This window comes from Haliotis cracherodii, unplaced genomic scaffold (genome assembly GCF_022045235.1).
Source record: "Haliotis cracherodii isolate W230 unplaced genomic scaffold, xgHalCrac1.p SCAF_1, whole genome shotgun sequence".
Classification (NCBI taxonomy): Eukaryota; Metazoa; Mollusca; class Gastropoda; order Lepetellida; family Haliotidae; genus Haliotis; species Haliotis cracherodii.
The window spans coordinates 68523664-68545590 of NW_027266264.1; the positions used below are offsets into that span (position 1 = coordinate 68523664).

Consider the following 21927-nt stretch of genomic DNA (forward strand, 5'->3'; position numbering starts at 1 on the left):
ACCCTTGATGTCAGTGAATTTGTAAACAGTATATCAGTAAATAAACTGGATCAGAGGAAGGCCCAAAGTAACAAAGGTCTTACATGTTTACTTATTGTAACAGATTTCTCACAAATGATCACAATCAGGGCAAAAACGCAATTCAAACCAAAGATGAGGAGATACTGGCACAACTTATGGCCATAACACTGTACAGAAAGTTGCAGCACCTTAGGCCATCTGGCAATCAGTTCTCCAATTTGAGCAGATCTGATAGGGCAAAGTTACTCTACAGCAATATCTGAGTGAGTGAGTGAGTGAGTATGGTTTTACGCCGCTTCTAGCAATATTCCAGCAATATCACGGAGGGGGACACCAGAAATGGGCTTCACATATTGTACCCAAGTCGGGAATCGAACCCGGTCTTCGCCGTGATGAGCGAACGCTTTAACCACTAGGCTACCCGCCCGCCCCGCAGCAACATCTGAACCTGCGCCTACAAGTTTGCACTCCACTCGGCAATATTCCAGCTGTATGACCGTCCTTAAATAATGGAGTCTGGAGAGGTAAGACAACCGATATATACTACTCCGCTTTTGACAGGGATGTTTTCTATCTTTCCATGATACACGAAACTGATTCTTATAATGTCATGTGTATATTTACAGAGAATGACATATCCCTTTCAAAAGTTGAGCAGAATATTTCAAATGATGATCCTTGAAACAAAGAAACATACTCATAATAAAAGTTCAAAAAGATTTATTTCAGTTATTTTCTCTTCACATGGCGAAAAAGCTTTTTGATAAAAATATCTCAGAACAGAAAAATATATATAATCTAAAATGACATATAATATTCAGTCTACAAATAAAAACAGAACAAGTTACACATTGCTTGAGAGTTATCTGCTCCTGTCACAGACAATCGTACCACAGGTATGGCTGGTCACTTCAACGCCATCTAAGCTCAATCAAAACAATGTCTTTCTTGGTACATCTCTGAATATTACCAAGGCATTTTTTCTGTTACAGATAAGCCAACTTCAAAATTTTCAAAAGGAAAAACATTGAACTCTGCAACTATTGTTTTGATAAAAATATGTTCATTTGGAAAGATAAAAAATAGTGTGTTTTATAATTAGGAAATTTACCATACAGTCTACTGTTTATAACGTGGCTTGTTTTCACTGTTATAGTATTTTTTACGGCCCCCTCATTCTATACAATTTACCATTTTGCCTATGACAAGAACCCCATCTCTTTCATTTTCAGTTTCCTACATTTACAGTTTACGGGCCCCTCAATCTATACAATTTACCATTTTGCCTATGACAAGAACCCCATCGCTTTCATTCTCAGTTTCCTACATTTACAGTTTACGGCCCCCTCAATCTATACAATTTACCATTTTGCCTAGGTGAAGAACCCCATCTCTTTCATTCTCAGTTTCCTACATTTACAGTTTACGGCCCCCTCAGTCTATACAATTTACCATTTGGCCTATGACAAGAACCCTATCTCTTTCATTCTCAGTTTCCTACATTTACAGTTTACGGCCCCCTCAGTCTATACAATTTACCATTTTGCCTATGACAAGAACCCCATCTCTTTCATTCTCAGTTTCCTACATTTACAGTAAATTTGCTGCTGATCAGTCAGACATTTCAGTTCAGTATAGATGTGTACACCCCAAATAAGGAGTGAAATGCCAAGCTAGGCAGTATAGCTACTGCCACATGTTGAGTGCCTATACTTGCCCTGTACTCAACACACAGCCACTCAATAAACTACTTTTCTATAGAAACTGTTTCAAAACTAAATGTTCAGGCAGTGCATAATTCATAGAGGGCCAAGGTACCATATCTAATGTCGACACAGGGAGCCAAGAGGTACCATATCTAATGTTGACACAGGAAGCCAAGAGGTACCATATCTAATGTTGACATAAGGAGCCAAGAGGTACCATATCTCATGTCGACACAGGGAGCCAAGAGGTACCATATCTCATGTCGACACAGGGAGACAAGAGGTACCATATCTCATGTCGACACAGGGAGCCAAGAGGTACCATATCTCATGTCGACACAGGGAGCCAAGAGGTACCATATCTCATGTCGACACAGGGAGCCAAGAGGTACCATATCTAATGTCAACACAGGGAGCCAAGAGGTACCATATCTAATGTCGACACAGGGAGCCAAGAGGTACCATATCTCCCGGAGACATGTGCTGTGTTACCAAGTGTGTATAGCTGGATCAAGCTATGTACTTTGGTTGAATATATCTTTTCCTTAGTTGGATAGTTGATGAATAGTTAAACTGAAAAACCTGAGGAAATGTTAACGTTTTGATTTAGAGCACAACATATTTATTATCAAGGCATATCTCACGGACCCATCTTTATTTCCAAATACACCACATTTCATAAACACTGTAGAATTCTACATCTCCTTACACAAGGGACTATCACACAGAAACATACTACATGTACATAGAGAAAGTGCACATAAATCACAAAGAGAACAATGGAGTAGTTACAACAACAAAATATTTTCTGTTCCTCTTCTGGTTCATTGCTAAACTTACTGGTCATGCCTAAGGGACACAGCCTTGTACCATGGTAGTGATAATGTCAGCACCTACCATGGAGCTAGCACAGTTTCCTTCCTGTCGTCACTGATATTCTGCATTCTACAATGACTTTGTTTAAAGTAAACACAGTATATAATACCAAGTACTAACAACTAACCCACTTCTGCAGAAAGAGAAAATGATCCCAAAGGTATCTACAATGAGACGTGACAAAGGCATACTGACACAATAGCTTGACGTAACAATATCCCAAACTACTATACATCAATATACACACACAGGCTGTCACAAGAGAGAGATACAGAGAGGATGTGATACTGTTAATGTACATGTCCAATCAAGTGCGGGGCATTTCATCTTCCACCAGCCTCATCAACCAAATGTTCATCACTGTCCTATTTCTTACACATTTAATTGTTGTGTGAAATGTCATCCATGGACGTCATTCTGCAAAGCGCACAACGCAAAGACAGCAACGATATACCTTCTCCAACTGAAGATGTTGTCATTTTCGAACCAGGCTCAAACATGCTACAGAAATATCAAGATTAATACAGACAAAAGTGACAAACAGTAGCTAACTAAGACTGCAGTATTGTGTAGAATACATTGTCCAGAGGAGGTGTCTGTAGACACTGTTACATCCAGTCTGGCTGCACCAAGAACAAATGTCCTGTGTCATCAGTTTAACTGTCTGTACCGGTTTGTTTTTGTCTCTGATCCTTCAACATCTTCAGTTTGATCTCATTCACGGTCTGTTCTTTTTGCAAAGTTTCCAATATGATAGAAGCAGTATAGATACCAATTCTCCACTGGAGAACATGATGTGCAGCACATTCATCTGTGTGACGAACACGCATAAGGCCCTCTGTATCCTCCACACCACACACATCGGTGGCTTGTGGAACACACAATAGGCCCTCAGTGTAACCCACACACTACACACATCAATGGCTTGAGGAACACACACATGCCCCTCTGTATCCTCCACACACATCAATGGCTTGTGGGGAATACACAAGGCTCTCTGTATCACCCACACCACACACATCAATGGCTTGTGGAACACACACAAGGTCCTCTGTATCACCCACACCTGACACATCAATGGCTTGTGGAACACACACAAGGTCCTCTGTATCACCCACACACCTGACACATCAATGGCTTGTGGAACACACACAAGGTCCTCTGTATCACCCACACACCTGACACATAAATGGCTTGTGGGACACACACAAGGCCCTCTGTATCACCCACACCACACACATCGGTGGCTTGTGGAACACACACACAAGGCTCTCTGTATCACCCACACCACACACATCAATGGCTTGAGGAACACACACACAAGGCCCTCTGTATCACCCACACCACACACATCAATGGCTTGTGGAACACACACACAAGGCTCTCTGTATCACCCACACCACACACATCAATGGCTTGTGGAACACACACACAAGGCTCTCTGTATCACCCACACCACACACATCAATGGCTTGAGGAACACACACAAGGCTCTCTGTATCCTCCACACACATCAATGGCTCGTGGGGAATACACAAGGCTCTCTGTATCACCCACACCACACACATCAATGGCTTGTGGAACACACACAAGGCCCTCTGTATCACCAATACACCTGACACATCAATGGCTTGTGGAACACACACAAGGCCCTCTGTATCACCAATACACCTGACACATCAATGGCTTGTGGGACACACACAAAAGGCTCTCTGTATCACCCACACCACACACATCAATGGCTTGAGGAACACACAGAAGGCTCTGTGTATCTCCCACACCAACAGCTTATGGGAACACACACCAGGTCCTCTTTACAAACCCCACCAATAGCATGTGAGAACACACACAAGGTCCTCTACACCACCAACACCACTGAGGTTCATTTACTTGATTTCATCCACTTGTCGCATGTAAAAAGCATGGCTATATAAACAGTGATACAACGGTTGACAATATATCTACAACTTGTGCATATACATGACTTCAAAAGTGCCTACCCAAAGCAGCAAAAACACTTGATGGCAGTAGGTGAAAATATACAACATAATTTATCATTGACATTACACATGCTTCATATACACTGCTACCTATTCATGGACATATTGTACCCATCGCTGACAACAGTTATAGGAGTTATAAGAGGCTCAACAATGGCTAAAACTTAAGAGGGCAGTCAGGAGGCATATTTTTTATAGGTTGGGACAAGTGTTTTTGAATGTCAAAAAGTAAAATAATGTTTCCAGTGTTGTGTTCACTGATGTCAAGTGCCTGAGAACCAGGATTATATCTTATTATTGTATCATAACCTAATAAAGAAATAACACAAGACATACATATCAAGGAGGCAGAACCTTGTCATATGTTGTATCGTGAATCCTCAATATCATCATAGATTCCCAATGTTGGTCTGAATTGTACATGAAGAATATATACATGCAATACAGGAGATTAACCTTTTTAACTTTAGAGTGAGTGAGTATGTTTTTACGCCGCTTTTAGCAATATTCCAGCAATATCACGGCGGGGGACACCAGAAATGGGCTTCACACATTGTACCCATGTTGGGAATTGAACACGGGTCTTCGGCGTGACCAGCGAATGCTTTAACCACTAGGCTACCCGACCGCCCCTTCCGTAACTTTAGAATATTCTTTTTCCACCTTGTTTATAAGTGTACAGAACATTGAAACAGAAGAGAATAAATCCATGCTTTAATAGTTTGAAACCTCAGAAGGTTTATAGTACATTCAGATAAAATGATATCTCTTGTCAATATATATACAGTTTTCATTACAAATAAATGAAAACATCTCATATCACATAAATGGCAAAAATCAAATTCACGTATGTTTAATCCTTTTATGTTAAATTACAGTAGAGAATATTTGAAACTGCAAGAATGTTGACCTTGCAGAAATGGCCAAGCTTTGTGGGCCTGGGCATGATGATGTATTCAAACGTTCGTCTCGTGTTCATTCACAATGTATCAAGTTGCCACTATGACACAACTTTACATACTCGGCTGACAACTCCTTCGATACATCAAGTCATCATACAACAGCATTTACCATTACTGTTTACTTGCTATAAGCACATCTGTATTTGTTGACTGAAATTCAGACTGGAGTTAATTTGATCTTGTGCATAAGACAGCCAGGGCAGCTAGGTGTCCATGTAAGCATCTCTGCGTTTAGTTGACACCTGTGTCACGTTACTCCCGATGCTGCTTCTCAGCTTCTGTCTGGTTGACTGGTCCGGCTTCTGACTCGTTGTGTCTCCATCACCAGAGCCCAATAAGTCGTGAGCCTTGCCATCATTACCGCCTAAAACGTAAAGACATCTTTCAATTACATGCTCAAATTACATACTCAGTTCCCACGAAAAACCAACACAAGCAAAACGTTAAAATCTCAACATGAACATTTTCATTTGAAAAATACCTTGAAATCATCTAAAGATTATTTATAATGTCATGTTGAATTATGACAATCTGTGTGTCATGGTATTGTTCAAGGAAAACTGCACTTGAGGTTGACACCCAGGTTTGAATAAATTAGATTAACAGTTTCCAGTTAGAAGACACAAAGCTGAGTCTATTAGTTGACAAAGTTCCATTAAGATAATATTATTTCCATTATTCCTCAGGACACACTACAACACCATTTCTACAGTAGCTAGTATTTGTGTTACATGCATCCATTTGTAAACCAAGAACACACCATAGGATTGCTCTCACAGCCAGGGAACACACAATAGCATTGCCCGTGGGACCAGGGAAGGGGGTAACTAAGGCACTGCTGCCAGGAAAGCCACATGTACAATTCAGCATGATATACAAGCGTAGCGCCACACTTTTTTGATTTTCTGGTTTACACAAGTTTGCTCGCTAGTTAACTTGGGTCGTTTGTGTAGCTAAATATTTGTCATCTTATTTGACAGTTGTTGTTCGGGTCGATTGGTTTGGTAGGATAAGTAAATGTATATACTGTTTGAATGCTGGATACAGTGAAATCTATCCAAATCGGACTCTGTCAAATATAGATTTCAATGAAAACCAGACTTTTTCTCCGGTCCCCTCCATTACCTAATAAATTATCATTACTCAAACTGACCTACAACTCTCTAATTTGGACGCTTCACACTAAAATTACGGTGCCAACAACCAATTTACTATTGAAAAGAAGCTGTCTAAATCGGACTTGGCCAGACTGGACCGGATGTTCTCTTACTTTGAAGTAAGCTCAGTCATTGTCAGCTGAAACAACAATGCCGATCCTGCATGTAATGCAAAAGATCTTAACACTTTGTCGTCTGCTTAAGTTAATTAGAATTTACTCATAGTTAATGAGAAACACACAATGCTTTTTATAAAGTGGTCAAATGTAACAAATGTTATATTTGGGATAACACTTTTTTAGTAAAGTACAGATTCTCATACTTTTTGGGGTAGAGTCCCATCCGGGATTCGAACTCACACTCCCAGAGTGAGCAACATAATCGCCCGCACATCTAACGATCTAACCCAACAGCCACCAAGGCTTCCACAAAAATGAAAGTCTGACGACTGTTAGTCTAGCTTTCTTGGATTAACAAAGTGTCAATAAATATTGGTAAATACAGCTTGTCATTATCAATCGTTCCCCGTTACTGAGACAGCTTTATTCTGATTGGCCCAATGACTTTGAACAGACAGATGTGTAGAAAGAGTAGGAAAATTCTTCTGTTTCATACACTCCATCCCATCCAAACATCGTAATGGGCAACTTGAAATTGAAAGTTTGCCTCCTCATTGCACCTCTGTGTAATCTTGGACCTAGCTGTAAACCGGACTATTTTACCGATCCCAACCGAGTCAGAATTGGACAGATTCCACTGTATTTGTATTTCTATTTTACTTATGAAAAGCCTTTGTTCTCCTTATAAGAGGGTTGCGAGGCCAGTGATATTTGATCAATTATTGTTAAAAAATTAATTATTACTCAAATTAGTGTATGATTTTTGTAGTTGTGGTCAAGAAACAAAACATATATTTAACCAATTTGTGTTTTCTGATTGTGGCTTATTATTCTCCAATCAGTCGAATTTGTGAAAGAAAAACATAAAAGTGTCACCGAATGCCACTCCATGCTGACACACGGGGCAACAAGCAGGGATGAGGGGCACATCCGGTGTGTGCACAGATAGGGCAACTTGTTGTACAAACATAACAGCCACAACATCAGAATCCCCAAACAAACACAATGTTCTACACAAAAACATAAGGGTGCAGAAGCTCACCTGAATTTCTGAATATGCCTACTCAATACTTTTGAAGGAACATAATTTTCATCCAAAGAAAGGGGGCATGGTAGCCTTGCTTTCTTAGTACTACACTGGGCAGTGCAGAGTTGCATTCCTTAGACTTGCTGGTCCACTGGGCATGCCAGAAACCTATGATCATGCGTTCAAATCCCAGTTTGCTCCAATTATGTTTCGTGTATGTCAGCACCATACCCATGCTCGTGGGTTTCACCAAGGTGGTAAATGTCTGAGACCTGCAACACTTCAGGCTTTCCTCCTGCATAAAGCCAAGATGCCCTGATATAACTGGAATACTGTTAAAAGTGGCATTAAACCTGACTCACTCACTCACTCACTAAGGTGTGCTGGAAATGATTGAGGGTTTGAATCTTAGATTATGTTTCTAGATTTGTCAGCATCATGTTGTAATCAGGGACATAATATTACTGCATTGTTGATTATGTTGTTATTCACATGCCCTTGATAACTCTTTCTGTTTGGGAACATAAAAAGAATTAACACTTACTTGTGTGCGATTCATACAATTTCAAGATGTTTGGCAAATGTGCTTCATTAACAGGTCCCCCGACACAGAGAAGGGGATTCAAGCAATCACACTGACCCACACTAATCCCAGCTGAGCCAGACCCCAATAGCACTGCCCTGTCAACCAATACAACTTCCATCAGCATCTCAATCTCAGTTCTTAGCCTGCTACAGCCTCACTATCAGTTTCTAGGGGTCTAGACACTCACTGTTTCTATGGTATTGTACAGACAATCTCAGTTCTTAGCCTGCTACAGCCTCACTATCAGTTTCTAGGGGTCTAGACACTCACTGTTTCTATGGTATTGTACAGACAATCACAAAGCACATGTCTATGAAAAGAAACACTGGACATCCCCAAAAGCATGATGTCCGTGCATATCCATACAGATTAAGCAACAGCTCAGCTCATATCCTTCCAACACAAGCAGTATGACAACTATCATATCCTTGCAACACAAGCAAGATAATAGCTTATTTCTTTTCAATGTAAGAAAGATGTCACCTCACATCCTTGCAACAAAAGCCAGATGTCAGTGCAATTCCTTGCAACATAAGCAAGATGACAGCTTACATCCTTGCAACATAAGCAAGATGACAGCTTACATCCTTGCAACATAAGCAAGATGACAGCTTACATCCTTGCAACATAAGCAAGATGACAGCTTACATCCTTACAACATAAGCAGATGTTAGATCACATCCTTAAAATATGAACAAATTGCCAGTTCATATTCTTGCGACATTAGCAAGTTGTCTGCTCATTTCCTTAAACATAAGCAAGCTGTTATCTCATGCGAGTATTATTGCAAAATAAAGCATGTTTCACCTCATATCCTTGCAAAATAAGCATAAAAATGGTTCAATGTGTAACATATCAGCTGTTATCTTCGTAAAATATGCAATATTTCAGTTCATATCCTTGCATAATAGGCCTAGTAAGATATCAGCCCCTTGAAGCGTATGGAACTAGCTACACACAGTGCTGCCTACAACTAGAGTCACACACAACACAAAGCAGCCAGAACTGGGTGTCAATGTCAGAGGAAAGCAACCAATGAAAATGATGTATGACAATTACAAGGTTTGCACACTGTAATCAGTAGTCAGTGTATTGGTGTTGCCACGATATATCCGGTTAAGGCGTTTCCGTTGATTTAAACCTGTAATATACATAGCAACATGGATCAATCTGAGGATCAATCTGAGGATCAGGAGGATCAGTCACAAGCACCACATAGTGGCCACAACTGAGCACAAACAGTTTTTCCTTGAATACCATGTGAATTGTTTAGCAGAAAATAATACCTCAGTATATTTTTTCAAAGTGACATGGTACTGTAGCTCACCTGAGTTTTTCTGGAGTATTTGCATCATTAGGTAATGAAGGTCATACAAAGGGTGAAAAAAGTCAAACTGTGCTGACAATGTACAATATGTCATCCCACAAACAATATACCTACATCACAAATTCCATAATAATAAAATTCCATGTTAATGTGTTTGTTTGTTTGTTGTTTAACGCCCAAAACAGCAATATTCCAGCTATATGATGGCGGTCTGTAAATAATCAAGTCTGGACCAGACAATCCAGTGATTGACATTGATCCACACAGTTGGGATACCGTGAATTGATCAACCAAGTCAGTGAGCCAGACCACCCGATCATGTTGGTCGCCTCTTATGACAAGCATAGTCACCTTTTACGGCAAGCATGGGTTGCTGAAGACCTATTCTACCCCGGATCTTCACAGGTCAATTCCATGTTTAAAATCAGATGTGATTTCTGCGTAATATGCCTCGTGGTTTCAGAGGAAAAAAAGTAAAAGTTTACAACAGACAAATGAACACTTGGGTGAAAGGCAAGGGACTACATATGCTCAACTGAACCATGTGCCCAGGTGAACTAAAATCATATTGTTTCAAATGGAATGTTCCTTCGATAAAAATCGAATATAAACAATCACACACATTCAATAATTTAATAGTTGGGTAGAAATATATTTGCAAATTAACAGATCATTTCAGAATAGTTCACAGACAAACACTGACATCTGTGTGAGATAAATATCTGTAACTGTCCATTTGGATCATGCAACCAAAACAACCATGTTGCTCAACAAAAGGCAACTCAAGGAAGCAAACTATTCATACACAATCACATACATCTAAAACTGGCAGTTATGTTTCATAATCAGGTTATATCAGGGTGCCTTCTTTCCATGTATTCTGGGGGTGGGGGGTGGGGGTGTATATACAAGTTATATCAGGGTGCTTTCTTTCCATGTATTGGGGGGGTTTGTATATACAAGTTATATCAGGGTGCTCTCTTTCCATGTATTGGGGGTGGGGTTGTATATACAAGTTATATCAGGGTGCCTTCTATCCTTGTATTGGGGGGGGGGGGGGGGGGGGGTTGTATATACAAGTTATATCAGGGTGCCTAGTTTCCTTGTATTGGGGTGTTTTGTATATTCAAGTTATATCAGGGTGCCTTCTTTCCTTGTATTGGGGTGTCTTGTATATTCAAGTTATATCAGAGTGCCTACATTCCTTGTATTGGGATGTGTTACGGGATATGCAAGTTATATCAGGGTGCCTACTTTCCTCGTATAAGGATATGTTGTATATACAAGTTATATCAGGGTGCCTACTTTCCTTGTATAAGGATATGTTGTATATACAAGTTATATCAGTGTGCCTACTTTCCTTGAGTAGGGATATGTTGTATATACAAGTTATGCCAGTGTGCCTACTTTCCTCGTATAGGGATATGTTGTATATACAAGTTATACCAGTGTGCCTACTTTCCTCGTATAGGGATATGTTGTATATACAAGTTATACCAGTGTGCCTACTTTCCTTGTATAAGGATATGTTGTATATACAAGTTATACCAGGGTGCCTACTTTCCTTGTATAGGGATATGTTGTATATACAAGTTATATCAGTGTGCCTACTTTCCTCGTATAGGGATATGTTGTATATACAAGTTATAACAGGGTGCCTACTTTCCTTGTATAGGGATATGTTGTATATACAAGTTATACCAGTGTGCCTACTTTCCTTGTATAGGGATATGTTGTATATACAAGTTATATCAGTGTGCCTACTTTCCTTGTATAAGGATATGTTGTATATACAAGTTATACCAGTGTGCCTACTTTCCTCGTATAGGGATATGTTGTATATACAAGTTATACCAGGGTGCTTACATTCCTTGTGTAGGGATGTGTTGTATATACAAGTTATACCAGGGTGCCTACATTCCTTGTGTAGGGATATGTTGTATATACAAGTTATACCAGGGTGCCTACATTCCTTGTATAGGGATATGTTGTATATATACAGATTATATCAAGATGTCTAGTTTCCTGATTTGGCTTGTGCTGTATTTACAAGTTATATCAGGTTGCCTGATAACTTATTACTCAGGGCGTATTTGGACATTGATACACATGTATTTGTGTACCTAAAGAGACAAGACTGAGTACATTGGGGTGCCACACAAGCTGTCACTGACAACTCTTCACCTGAGACCGTGTTTTACCTTTGCGGCTGCGAGTGTCACAATTCCGACCAGAACATGCTTTCAAGTGCTTCAGGTCTTCATGGAGTTGCTGCAGCACCCCAAAGTTTAGTTTGGCCACAGAGTTCTCAAGCTGAAACAGTCAAAGACTAGGTAAGTACAGTCTGATTAAAAGATTATTTCAACAATATCATTGAGTATGTTTTTCATCGCTGTTAGCAATATCAGGGCTGGGGAGACCGGAAATAGGCTTCACTCATTTTACTAGGGGTGGAATGGGTAACTCGGGTACTCTGGTTGGGTGGGAACTAAGAGGGACCTGGGTACCCACAGGACTACCCGGACCCGTAGACATGTGATATATTGTTTAATGACAAAAATATCATAGAACTATATGGTTACACTACAAGTTACTAATGATTGCATTTCTGACTATGCACCCATTCCTTCTGACGTTTATATGTTTGAATAAAGATAAAACTTCCAGTTTTCAGTGTATGCATGACCAGATCAATTTATATATGTATCTAAAAACATTTTGTCCAGGTCAAACTATTCCCAATTAGACATTTTGTACCTATCTCTTGAGACCTACAGCGGGTACCCGTGGAGGGTCAGGTAATAGGGGGGTGGGTCCCTGGGTAGTAAATTTGGACTCGTCCCAGCCCTACATTGTACCCACATGTCATCGGTGAGCGGACACCTATCACTACTGGGCTACCCTTTTTCTGATAAGGTTGTCCAGGGGTAAATGAAGCTCTTTTTTGTTTTGTTCTCGGTGATATCATGATATGATGCAACACGGGCATTGATTTTCCACACCACTGGGAATGATGGAATGAGTGGACTAGAATGTGATATATTGCCACATACTGCCTAATAGTGGACAAGTTCGTGATACATTGCCACAAACTGCCTAATAGTGGACTAGTGTGTGATACATTGCCACATACTGCCTAATAGTGGACTAGTGTGTGATACATTGCCACATACTGCCAAATAGTGGACTAGTTTGTGATACATTGCCACATACTGCCTAATAGTGGACTAGTGTGTGATACATTGCCACATACTGCCTAATAGTGGACTAGTGTGTGATACATTGCCACATACTGCCTAATAGTGGACTAGTGTGTGATACATTGCCACATACTGCCTAATAGTGGACTAGTGTGTGATACATTGCCACATACTGCCTAATAGTGGACTAGTGTGTGATACATTGCCACATACTGCCTTATAGTGGACTAGTGTGTGATATATTGCCATACAACACCTAATAGTGGAATAGTGTGTGAATATTGCCATATAACACCTAATAGTGGACTAGTGTGTGATATATTGCCATATACTGCCTAATATGAATATTGCCATATCACACCTAATTGTGGACTAGTGTGTGATATATTGCCAGATACTGCCTAAGGCAGACTGCTGCCAGATGAGATTGTGTACTTTTTATGTGATCCCCTTCAAGATTTCACCTTGCATCTTAACAAGGAAGAAGAAAAAAAACATGGGCTTACCTGATATGGATCCTTGTTGAAATCATAGAAACTGAAGAAACGTGTGATGAACTCACAGTACAGGAAGTTGTGTGTCATGTTGACAGTGCGGAGACACCAGTAGGTGTTGTTGTTGGCATTGGGGCAGAAGCAGAATGGACCCACTGTAACATAGACTCAACACCTGACAAAACGTTAGTATCATGATCTATTACTAAATATTGTCCACCACATTCCAATCTACACTACACCATGTACAAAGGAATAATTAGTATGTGACAAATCATAAACTGCTGATTGATTTTTACATTTATACATTAATCAAACCCTTTAGCCACAACAGTGCAGTCTGATGGATAAATGATTATTAGGAATTAACGCTGTGTCATCTTTTGTTTCCTTACTTTTAGTAACATTAAATTTCTACCCCAGAAACAGGATGTAATTTGTAAAATGTATGAATTACTGATATTATAATCCTGGTGTTTGAGAACAGTCTACCTCCACATAAGTGTGTGCACTTGTTTAACCCTGGACTGTAAATGACAACCTGTAAATAATTAAGTCTGGACCAGACAATCCAGTGATTGGTATTGTGAGCAATGATCAATGCCAATGGGGTACAATGACACACCATTAATCAAGTCACCAAGGCTGACCACCTGATCCATTAAATCGCCTCTTACAACAAGTAAAGTTTGCTCGGGACCAATTCTAACCCAGTTCCCCACGGGGATCCCCTCCACTTGAAGCCAGAGAACTGACATACAACATGATAACTCAACAATGCAGCACAAAACATTAACCAAGATAATGATTCATAGTTATTAAAGCCTGATCACTGAAAACAAAATATACTCATAAATCTTACTAAATAAAACACAAGAAAATGTCAAGGTTATAATCTAAAACTTCATACCAGACAAGTCAGCTCTATCTTATATGCTCTTATTTACATAGATTATGATTTCTTACACAAGATTATACTTTTCTAAATTGAATAAGAAATATTTGCTGAATCTATAAAGCTGAAAACAAAACACCTTGTTTTAGTCAATAAATTTGTCATCAATAATTTGCAAACGAAATGCGTGAATAAAGTCAAGCTTCCTATAAAAGATGAATGAAAACAAAATAAAAGTGAATATGAATAAAAGCTGTTACACAAAAAGCTCACTTGAAGGACAGTGCTCATTTGGATATGAGGTGCAACAAAGCAATGACAAAAAGATAACTAGCAGCATACATAAAGTCTGTACTTAACACAAACTTCCAAAACAAAACTTGCAATAAGGAAACAAACATAACACTAGTTGTAAGAAATGAAAACTAGACTATAGTAAAGGGAGTGTGCGTTTTAGTGCCCTCTGCTTTTGGATTGAACATACTTAGACATATTTACTTCATCTAGGCATCAGTGAGACAGTACCCAACCAGGCCTATACCATGAGATAAAACAGTTGTCTTGGGCATCTAGTGCAGCAGCCTTTGTAAGGTGGCCTATCAGATATTTGCACAACCAGCAATGGCCATCTGCCAGAAAGTGCAACATGGCCATCTCCTTGAAAGTGCAACATGGCCACCTGGCAGTAAGTGCAACATGACCATCTGGAAGTAAGTGCAACATGACCATCTGGCAGTAAGTGCAACATGACCATCTGGCAGTAAGTGCAACATGACCATCTGGCAGTAAGTGCAACATGGCCATCTGGCAGTAAGTGCAACATGACCATCTGGCAGTAAGTGCAACATGGCCATCTGGCAGTAAGTGCAACATGACCATCTGGCAGTAAGTGCAACATGACCATCTGGCAGTAAGTGCAACATGACCATCTGGCAGTAAGTGCAACATGGCCACCTGGCAGTAAGTGCAACATGGCCACCTGGCAGTAAGTGCAACATGACCATCTGGCAGTAAGTGCAACATGACCATCTGGCAGTAAGTGCAACATGACCATCTGGCAGTAAGTGCAACATGGCCATCTGGCAGTTAGTGCAACATGGCCATCTGGCAGTAAGTGCAACATGACCATCTGGCAGTAAGTGCAACATGACCATCTGGCAGTAAGTGCAACATGACCATCTGGTAGTAAGTGCAACATGGCCACCTGGCAGTAAGTGCAACATGGCCACCTGGCAGTAAGTGCAACATGGCCACCTGGCAGTAAGTGCAACATGACCATCTGGCAGTAAGTGCAACATGACCATCTGGCAGTAAGTGCAACATGGCCACCTGGCAGTAAGTGCAACATGGCCATCTGGCAGTAAGTGCAACATGACCATCTGGCAGTAAGTGCAACATGACCATCTGGCAGTAAGTGCAACATGGCCATCTGGCAGTTAGTGCAACATGGCCATCTGGCAGTAAGTGCAACATGACCATCTGGCAGTAAGTGCAACATGACCATCTGGCAGTAAGTGCAACATGACCTGCTGGTAGTAAGTGCAACATGGCCACCTGGCAGTAAGTGCAACATGGCCACCTGGCAGTAAGTGCAACATGGCCACCTGGCAGTAAGTGCAACATGACCATCTGGCAGTAAGTGCAACATGACCATCTGGCAGTAAGTGCAACATGGCCACCTGGCAGTAAGTGCAACATGGCCACCTGGCAGTAAGTGCAACATGACCATCTGGCAGTAAGTGCAACATGACCATCTGGCAGTAAGTGCAACATGACCACCTGGCAGTAAGTGCAACATGGCCACCTGGCAGTAAGTGCAACATGACCATCTGGCAGTAAGTGCAACATGACCATCTGGCAGTAAGTGCAACATGACCATCTGGCAGTAAGTGCAACATGACCATCTGGCAGTAAGTGCAACATGACCATCTGGCAGTTGTTCTGGCCTTTTGTGAGGATCATACCAATTTACAGAAGGCTGAATATTCATTCATAAAAAAATTCACGATTACCAAATAAAACCACAAAAAAACGTGAAGAAGAACTGGGACATACATACCCTTAGCAGTGTCTATTTTTCTGAATTCAGTTACTCACAGTGACCATTGACATCACCTTTGATCTGAACTTCTTCTTATGATAAATGACATTCTAGTACATTTCTATACAATGCCACTAAAGGAAGACATCTCGGGATGGGGGAGAAATGTTGGAAAAATATTTTGCATCACGTTTTACCAATCAACAATGTTGCCTGGACATGATGGTTGTCCAGACAAGTTGTGAAAAACAAAAACATTTTTTGTCTTCTTCAGTCTACAACAAAATTCCGAGGCGCATCCAAAATATTAAATGGTCAGTTCCAGAGTCTGAGGTTCAATAACTACAACCTTTTTTTTTTTCTTTTTTGTATCTTAGTTGTTTAACACAGCACTCAGCAATACTCTAGCCATATGGCATTGGTCTGCAAATAACTGAACCTGAACCAGTCAATCCAGTGATGACATTATCAGCATCGATCTACGCAATTGGGATATGGTGATATGCATCATACAAGTCAGCGAGCCTGACCACATGATCCTGTTAGTCGCCTCTTACGACAAGCATGGGTTGCTGAGGATCAATTCTAACCGGATCTTCATGGGATACAACTTATTTATATCTATTCAGAGGTACATGAGTGTTATCATTTTCAGTGTCAAGGCATTTATTGTGCCAGTTGTCACATTTACAGTGTTATATTTACCAGACAAGTCCAAACCCATGTAGATGCCTAGAAGTTACTAACAAACTGATGCTGTTTACCAAGGATGAATTTCATAGAAACAATATCCTCTGTGTCAACAGAGAATGCAATTACCTACATTTGTAAACAGGACACATAGATATTAACAAAATTAAATAAATAAATTCATAATGCCGAGCATCCGTCAAAATCTGCCATATTCTACAATAATCCACACATATTAGGTTTGAAGATATGACAATGCCAGACAATGTCTTACATTTCCAGAATGGTGCTGTTTTCCAGTGATGGGTGTCCATCAATGCACATTCCATTCCTTCTTTTCTACAGGATTCGTGATTAAATCGTTTCCATTTGCGTTGAGCTACGGACAGAATTTAATGAAGAAATATTCTTCATAGCTAGAATCATATTTTCATGCAAATGTTTTAAACAGTGCACAGGGGTGAATTTCATACATGCACAAACCAGATCAAGACTTGAAGATACAAATGAAAATGAGGGTATAGAGAGAAGACATTAGGGCATTCTCAGAGAGTACCATATATTAATGACACAAGTATCTTGGCAACATGATTGAAAATGTTAAGGAAAAGAGAAAATATCCTTGATCATAAAGGTATTCACAATAACTGTCAAGCACACGCAAATAATTCTAAGTATTTTTACCTAAGTTTAAAGCGGGGAAAAGAAACTTTGTAATTGTACACATTATTCTTATCAAATATTAATAGAAGCACTTACAGTTTTAATTTTAGCTGTTTCTCTCTGAAGACTTTTTAATCTGTGCTGGAGTGCTGGCTCAAATTTGAAGTTCTAAGTTTCATGCTTTTGGCACTTCCTACTTTCAGTGTACAGAAGCTTGAAAGGGAAGGCAACGATTGGTTGAATATTTTTTACTCCCAAAATGAACATACATGCATTTTGAAGGACCGCCTTAAGTGATTTGCCATGTGCCAAGTTAGAAGGCTGATCAAAGTGGCAAGCCAAATAGTACATATCTCAAAGATGCTATTAATTTTCATTGACTGATGAAATACATATTATTTGACCAGTTACTTTTTCCCGCTATTACACTATGGAACAATTTCAAGAAATAACTGACATAACGCAGAGCAAAGCTCAATCCCCAGTATCCACAACATGAAACTATCACTACAGCTGGGATGTCAGTTTGTCCTCGGCTATTCATGCTACAGGCGAGGTGATATACTCCATATGCTGTTATTAGAGCTGCTGTTCTGGTTGACTCACATGTCCACGGAATAAAAAAATCTCCACACTTTTATGAGTGAGTGAGTGAGTGAATTGGGTTTAACATCGCTTTTAACAGTATTACAGTTGTATCGTGGTGTGTCAGCTTAATGTGGGAGGAAAGCCCGAAGTGATGCAGGTCTCACACGTTTACCACTTCGGTGAAACCCACGAGCACGGGTATAGTGCTAACAAACCTAGAAACATAATCGGGGCGAACCGGGATTCAAACCCACAATCATAGGTTTCTGGCGTGCACAAGGGACGCAACTCTGCTCATCCTTAGTCGACTGGGCCACCCGTGCTCCCCACACTTTCATGGACACAGGACAACGTCATGACAGACTGGCCACATCTGGTTCTACTAAACTGTCACACCAGTCACAAGCCTGTTCCAGTACTGTAGGAACCATGGAGACACTAGTGTGTTCAAACCATGAGGATCTACTGTATTCTAGCAGGACATACTCCTTCATGTCATGTACTGGAATCTAACTTTATAATGCATCCCACCAACCAAAGAGAGATGGTAAAATGAAGTATAGAATGATGCAATATTGTAGAAGATAACACTACCACATGGCATCATGGACCATGTTCGAAACACCTGCCTGCTCATTGTCCCATGGACAGGAAGGTGGAGTGGAAATCTTTCAGGTTTTTTAAACTGTCTGCTTCATATCTATATATTTCCAACTTAGGAAGACATCACATTGGTTATTACCATGGGAAATATTATAAGTATCGATCAATAGTTTTGAAAATAACTACTACTTTCAGTCGGGGGACAAAACCCCCAAAGTTAGAATCACCAGAATTGCAAGCCAACTGTGAGGAAGAACGTCCGAAGCCTTCAAGATTTTCTACACTGGAAGGTGAATGCATTCAATGCCTGGCACTATTGGTTAGTGATCCCTTGAGTGATGGTCACAAGTTTGAGTTATTTTGAACACGGACTCTGAATGCACAATGGCGAGGGGGATCATCTCATAACTGCAGTCTCCTAGCAGCGGGCAGGTGCTACATGCTGCACATAACATGGAGACTTTGAACTGGCCCCCAGGAGATGTGTTTATAATGAGATGTGTACATGCTGTCAGTCTTGTAAGGAATTAGTAATAAAATGGATAATACTTAATATGTTCAGTAGCTGTGGTTTTCCTTGAGTCAGCAATATTCCAGCTACATCACGACGCCCTGTACACAATCAAGTCTGGGTAGAATGTATCCTCGTGTAACCAGCCATGTGGTGGCCACCAATCGGGGTACTTCATGTGTCATATGCTTACAACTATATTTCCTCAGGGCTGTAGCTCACCTTGCTGTGTAGGTCCTGTACCAAATCACTACATGTACTACATCAAGATACACATACAAATTTTTCAAAACAACTTTGTTTCACATACATGTACAATATAATTTACAATTTTGAGCACACTTGTAGCAGAATACATCAATGAACAATGCATGTACGTCTGTGGGCATGTATGCGTGTGGGCATGTATGCGTGTGCGCGCATGTGGCTGCTTGTTCAAGTGTGGACTAATGCCGATTTTATAGTGCCAGCCCAATGAGATGCAATGCCGCAGTTGAACATGAATACCCCACTCAGACACAGTACACTGACTCCGAGCCGACCAGTCCTTGTTTTACCCCCTTAATGCAGAGCGCCATACAGGGTAACAACAAGTAGCATATTTTACTGTCTTTAGGTCTGATGCGGCTCGGGATCAAACCCACGACCTTCTGCTCTCCAGGCAGACACTCTATCCACTACACCACATTTTTTATGAAGCGGGTGTCAGAATTCTGAGTGGAAGGAAATCAGTAAATAGAGTATGGCATAATTTCTTCATTACCCATTACATGTATTGCTTAATCCTTTTGACCTCCCTCAAGACAATACACTGATCACAACGGCTGTCTAAGAAAACCACAACTGCTGAATGACATTAACAATCTTCAGCTATGACATAATTTCTAGTGTGACGTCAGTCTTACCAACCTTACACCACAATAAGATTCGAATGAGGTCAACAATGGCGTCCAGATGTTGTAAGCAATACACTGAGTGCATGAAGAGATATTTGCCCTAGTGCACATACAATTTTTTGAAGTCTGTTAATCCTATGGATAATACATGCATCTATTAGTCAGTTAGCAGCTGTTAGTCAGTTAGCAGCTGTTAGTATCAATCCATGCAGACAGGAATAGGTTGTTAGTTGAAAACCTAATACAAACAAAATAAAAATGCGTCATGACCATGACCCTGACATCCTCATGAGTCAAGTGTTACTGGTAGAGGTGATTATAGTTTAGATTTTGGAAAATATGTTTAATCTGGTATTCCAGAGCACAAATTTCAGTCATGGAGTGGAGGACTTTATTGTTTAAAGTCTGTCAGGATTTTCACAAAGTCTAGATACCGGGTATGTCAATTTTTACCAAAGAGGATTCTACATACTGAGCCTAGTGGTGTGTTTAAATCACTACTACAGGGCCTTGTTTTCATCTTGTCAGTGAACTGGTAGGGTTTGTTCAGGTGTTTTTCTATCAACAGCATACATTTCCGGGGTAACATATAAAACAACCTTAGCGCTACAAAAGTCGTGTAAGTCTGTGTTAAGGTATAGGCGTCGCGATCACCTTAGAGCTAAGATCGCTTTGTGCAACATGTTCACATAATAAAAAGCTCTATGGATTGATTCAAGTCAAGTAAGTTCACAAATTCAAACAAACATCTCATCATGGTCTTGGTTAGATTAAATAAATAGTTCTTTGAAGTACTAGTGATGTTGTCCTGATGCTCTATCATATTCAACTGCCATTGAATTGTGTGGTGAATGGGCATCTGATTGCAGTCAAATGCCAGAGGCCAAAGGGAGGTTACTCTAATGCCAACACATCCCTGACTCATGAGGATGGGTCATGGAGAAGCAAGGTGTTTGGTAACTCACAGTTCCACTTCGGGGGTGTCTGCCAGTGATTATTGTCATGGGTGAAGCATTTCATGTTGGGGGAATTACAGTTCACATTCTTCTTTCTCTTCCTCTGACGCTTCCGCTTCTTCATCTTCTTTGATGACCTATCATCTTTCTGATTAAAGCGTCCTGAAGTTTTGGAACTGGAACAGTCAAACCATGTTCATTCAATATCTTGACCGTATAGAAATATGTCCATTTCTCCATGTTCAAAGTAACTGAACAGACATATATTTCGTCTGCCATTTCTGAGGCTAATATAATTAAGAAATAAACAACGAGTGGGTGTTTTTATAATCGTACAATCAGAATTGGGAGAAAAGGTAAAGGTAATCGAAGTGAGGATTGCGAGAATATGGATGAAATACCCCTTGTGTACAAAATGGACATTGCCAAGGTCGGATTCTGTTGAGGGAGTCATCATTAGTAAAATATGGGTAAATATTTTTTTAAGCTTGTACAATTTATCATCATCCTTAAAGAGGCTCTACAAAAAGTTGTATCCTATGCAAGAAATAAACGACTCGTGGTCGTTGTTTATCGTACAATAAAACAACGCAGGGAGATAAAACCATG

At 40.2% G+C, this 21927-nt stretch overlaps 1 protein-coding gene across 12 annotated transcripts in view; it reads right to left on the reverse strand.

Moving 5' to 3' along the window:
- Positions 1–5550: 5550 nt before the first annotated feature.
- The window catches only part of LOC139463495 (putative extracellular sulfatase Sulf-1 homolog), a 104589-nt gene continuing 88212 nt past the window's right edge, over positions 5551–21927 (reverse strand). For 10 of the 12 annotated variants that reach the window (XM_071245494.1, XM_071244799.1, XM_071244868.1 and 7 more), the window contains 5 exons: positions 21328–21494; positions 17376–17480; positions 13488–13630; positions 11983–12094; positions 5551–5929 (listed from right to left, as the gene is read on the reverse strand). In XM_071245494.1, the coding sequence (XP_071101595.1) occupies positions 5769–5929; positions 11983–12094; positions 13488–13630; positions 17376–17480; positions 21328–21494 (688 nt within the window). In that variant the 3' untranslated portion in view covers positions 5551–5768. Of the gene's footprint in view, positions 5930–9513; positions 9596–11982; positions 12095–13487; positions 13631–17375; positions 17481–21327; positions 21495–21927 lie in introns of all 12 variants that reach the window. The other 2 variants (XM_071245575.1, XM_071245644.1) reach the window with 2 other exon arrangements.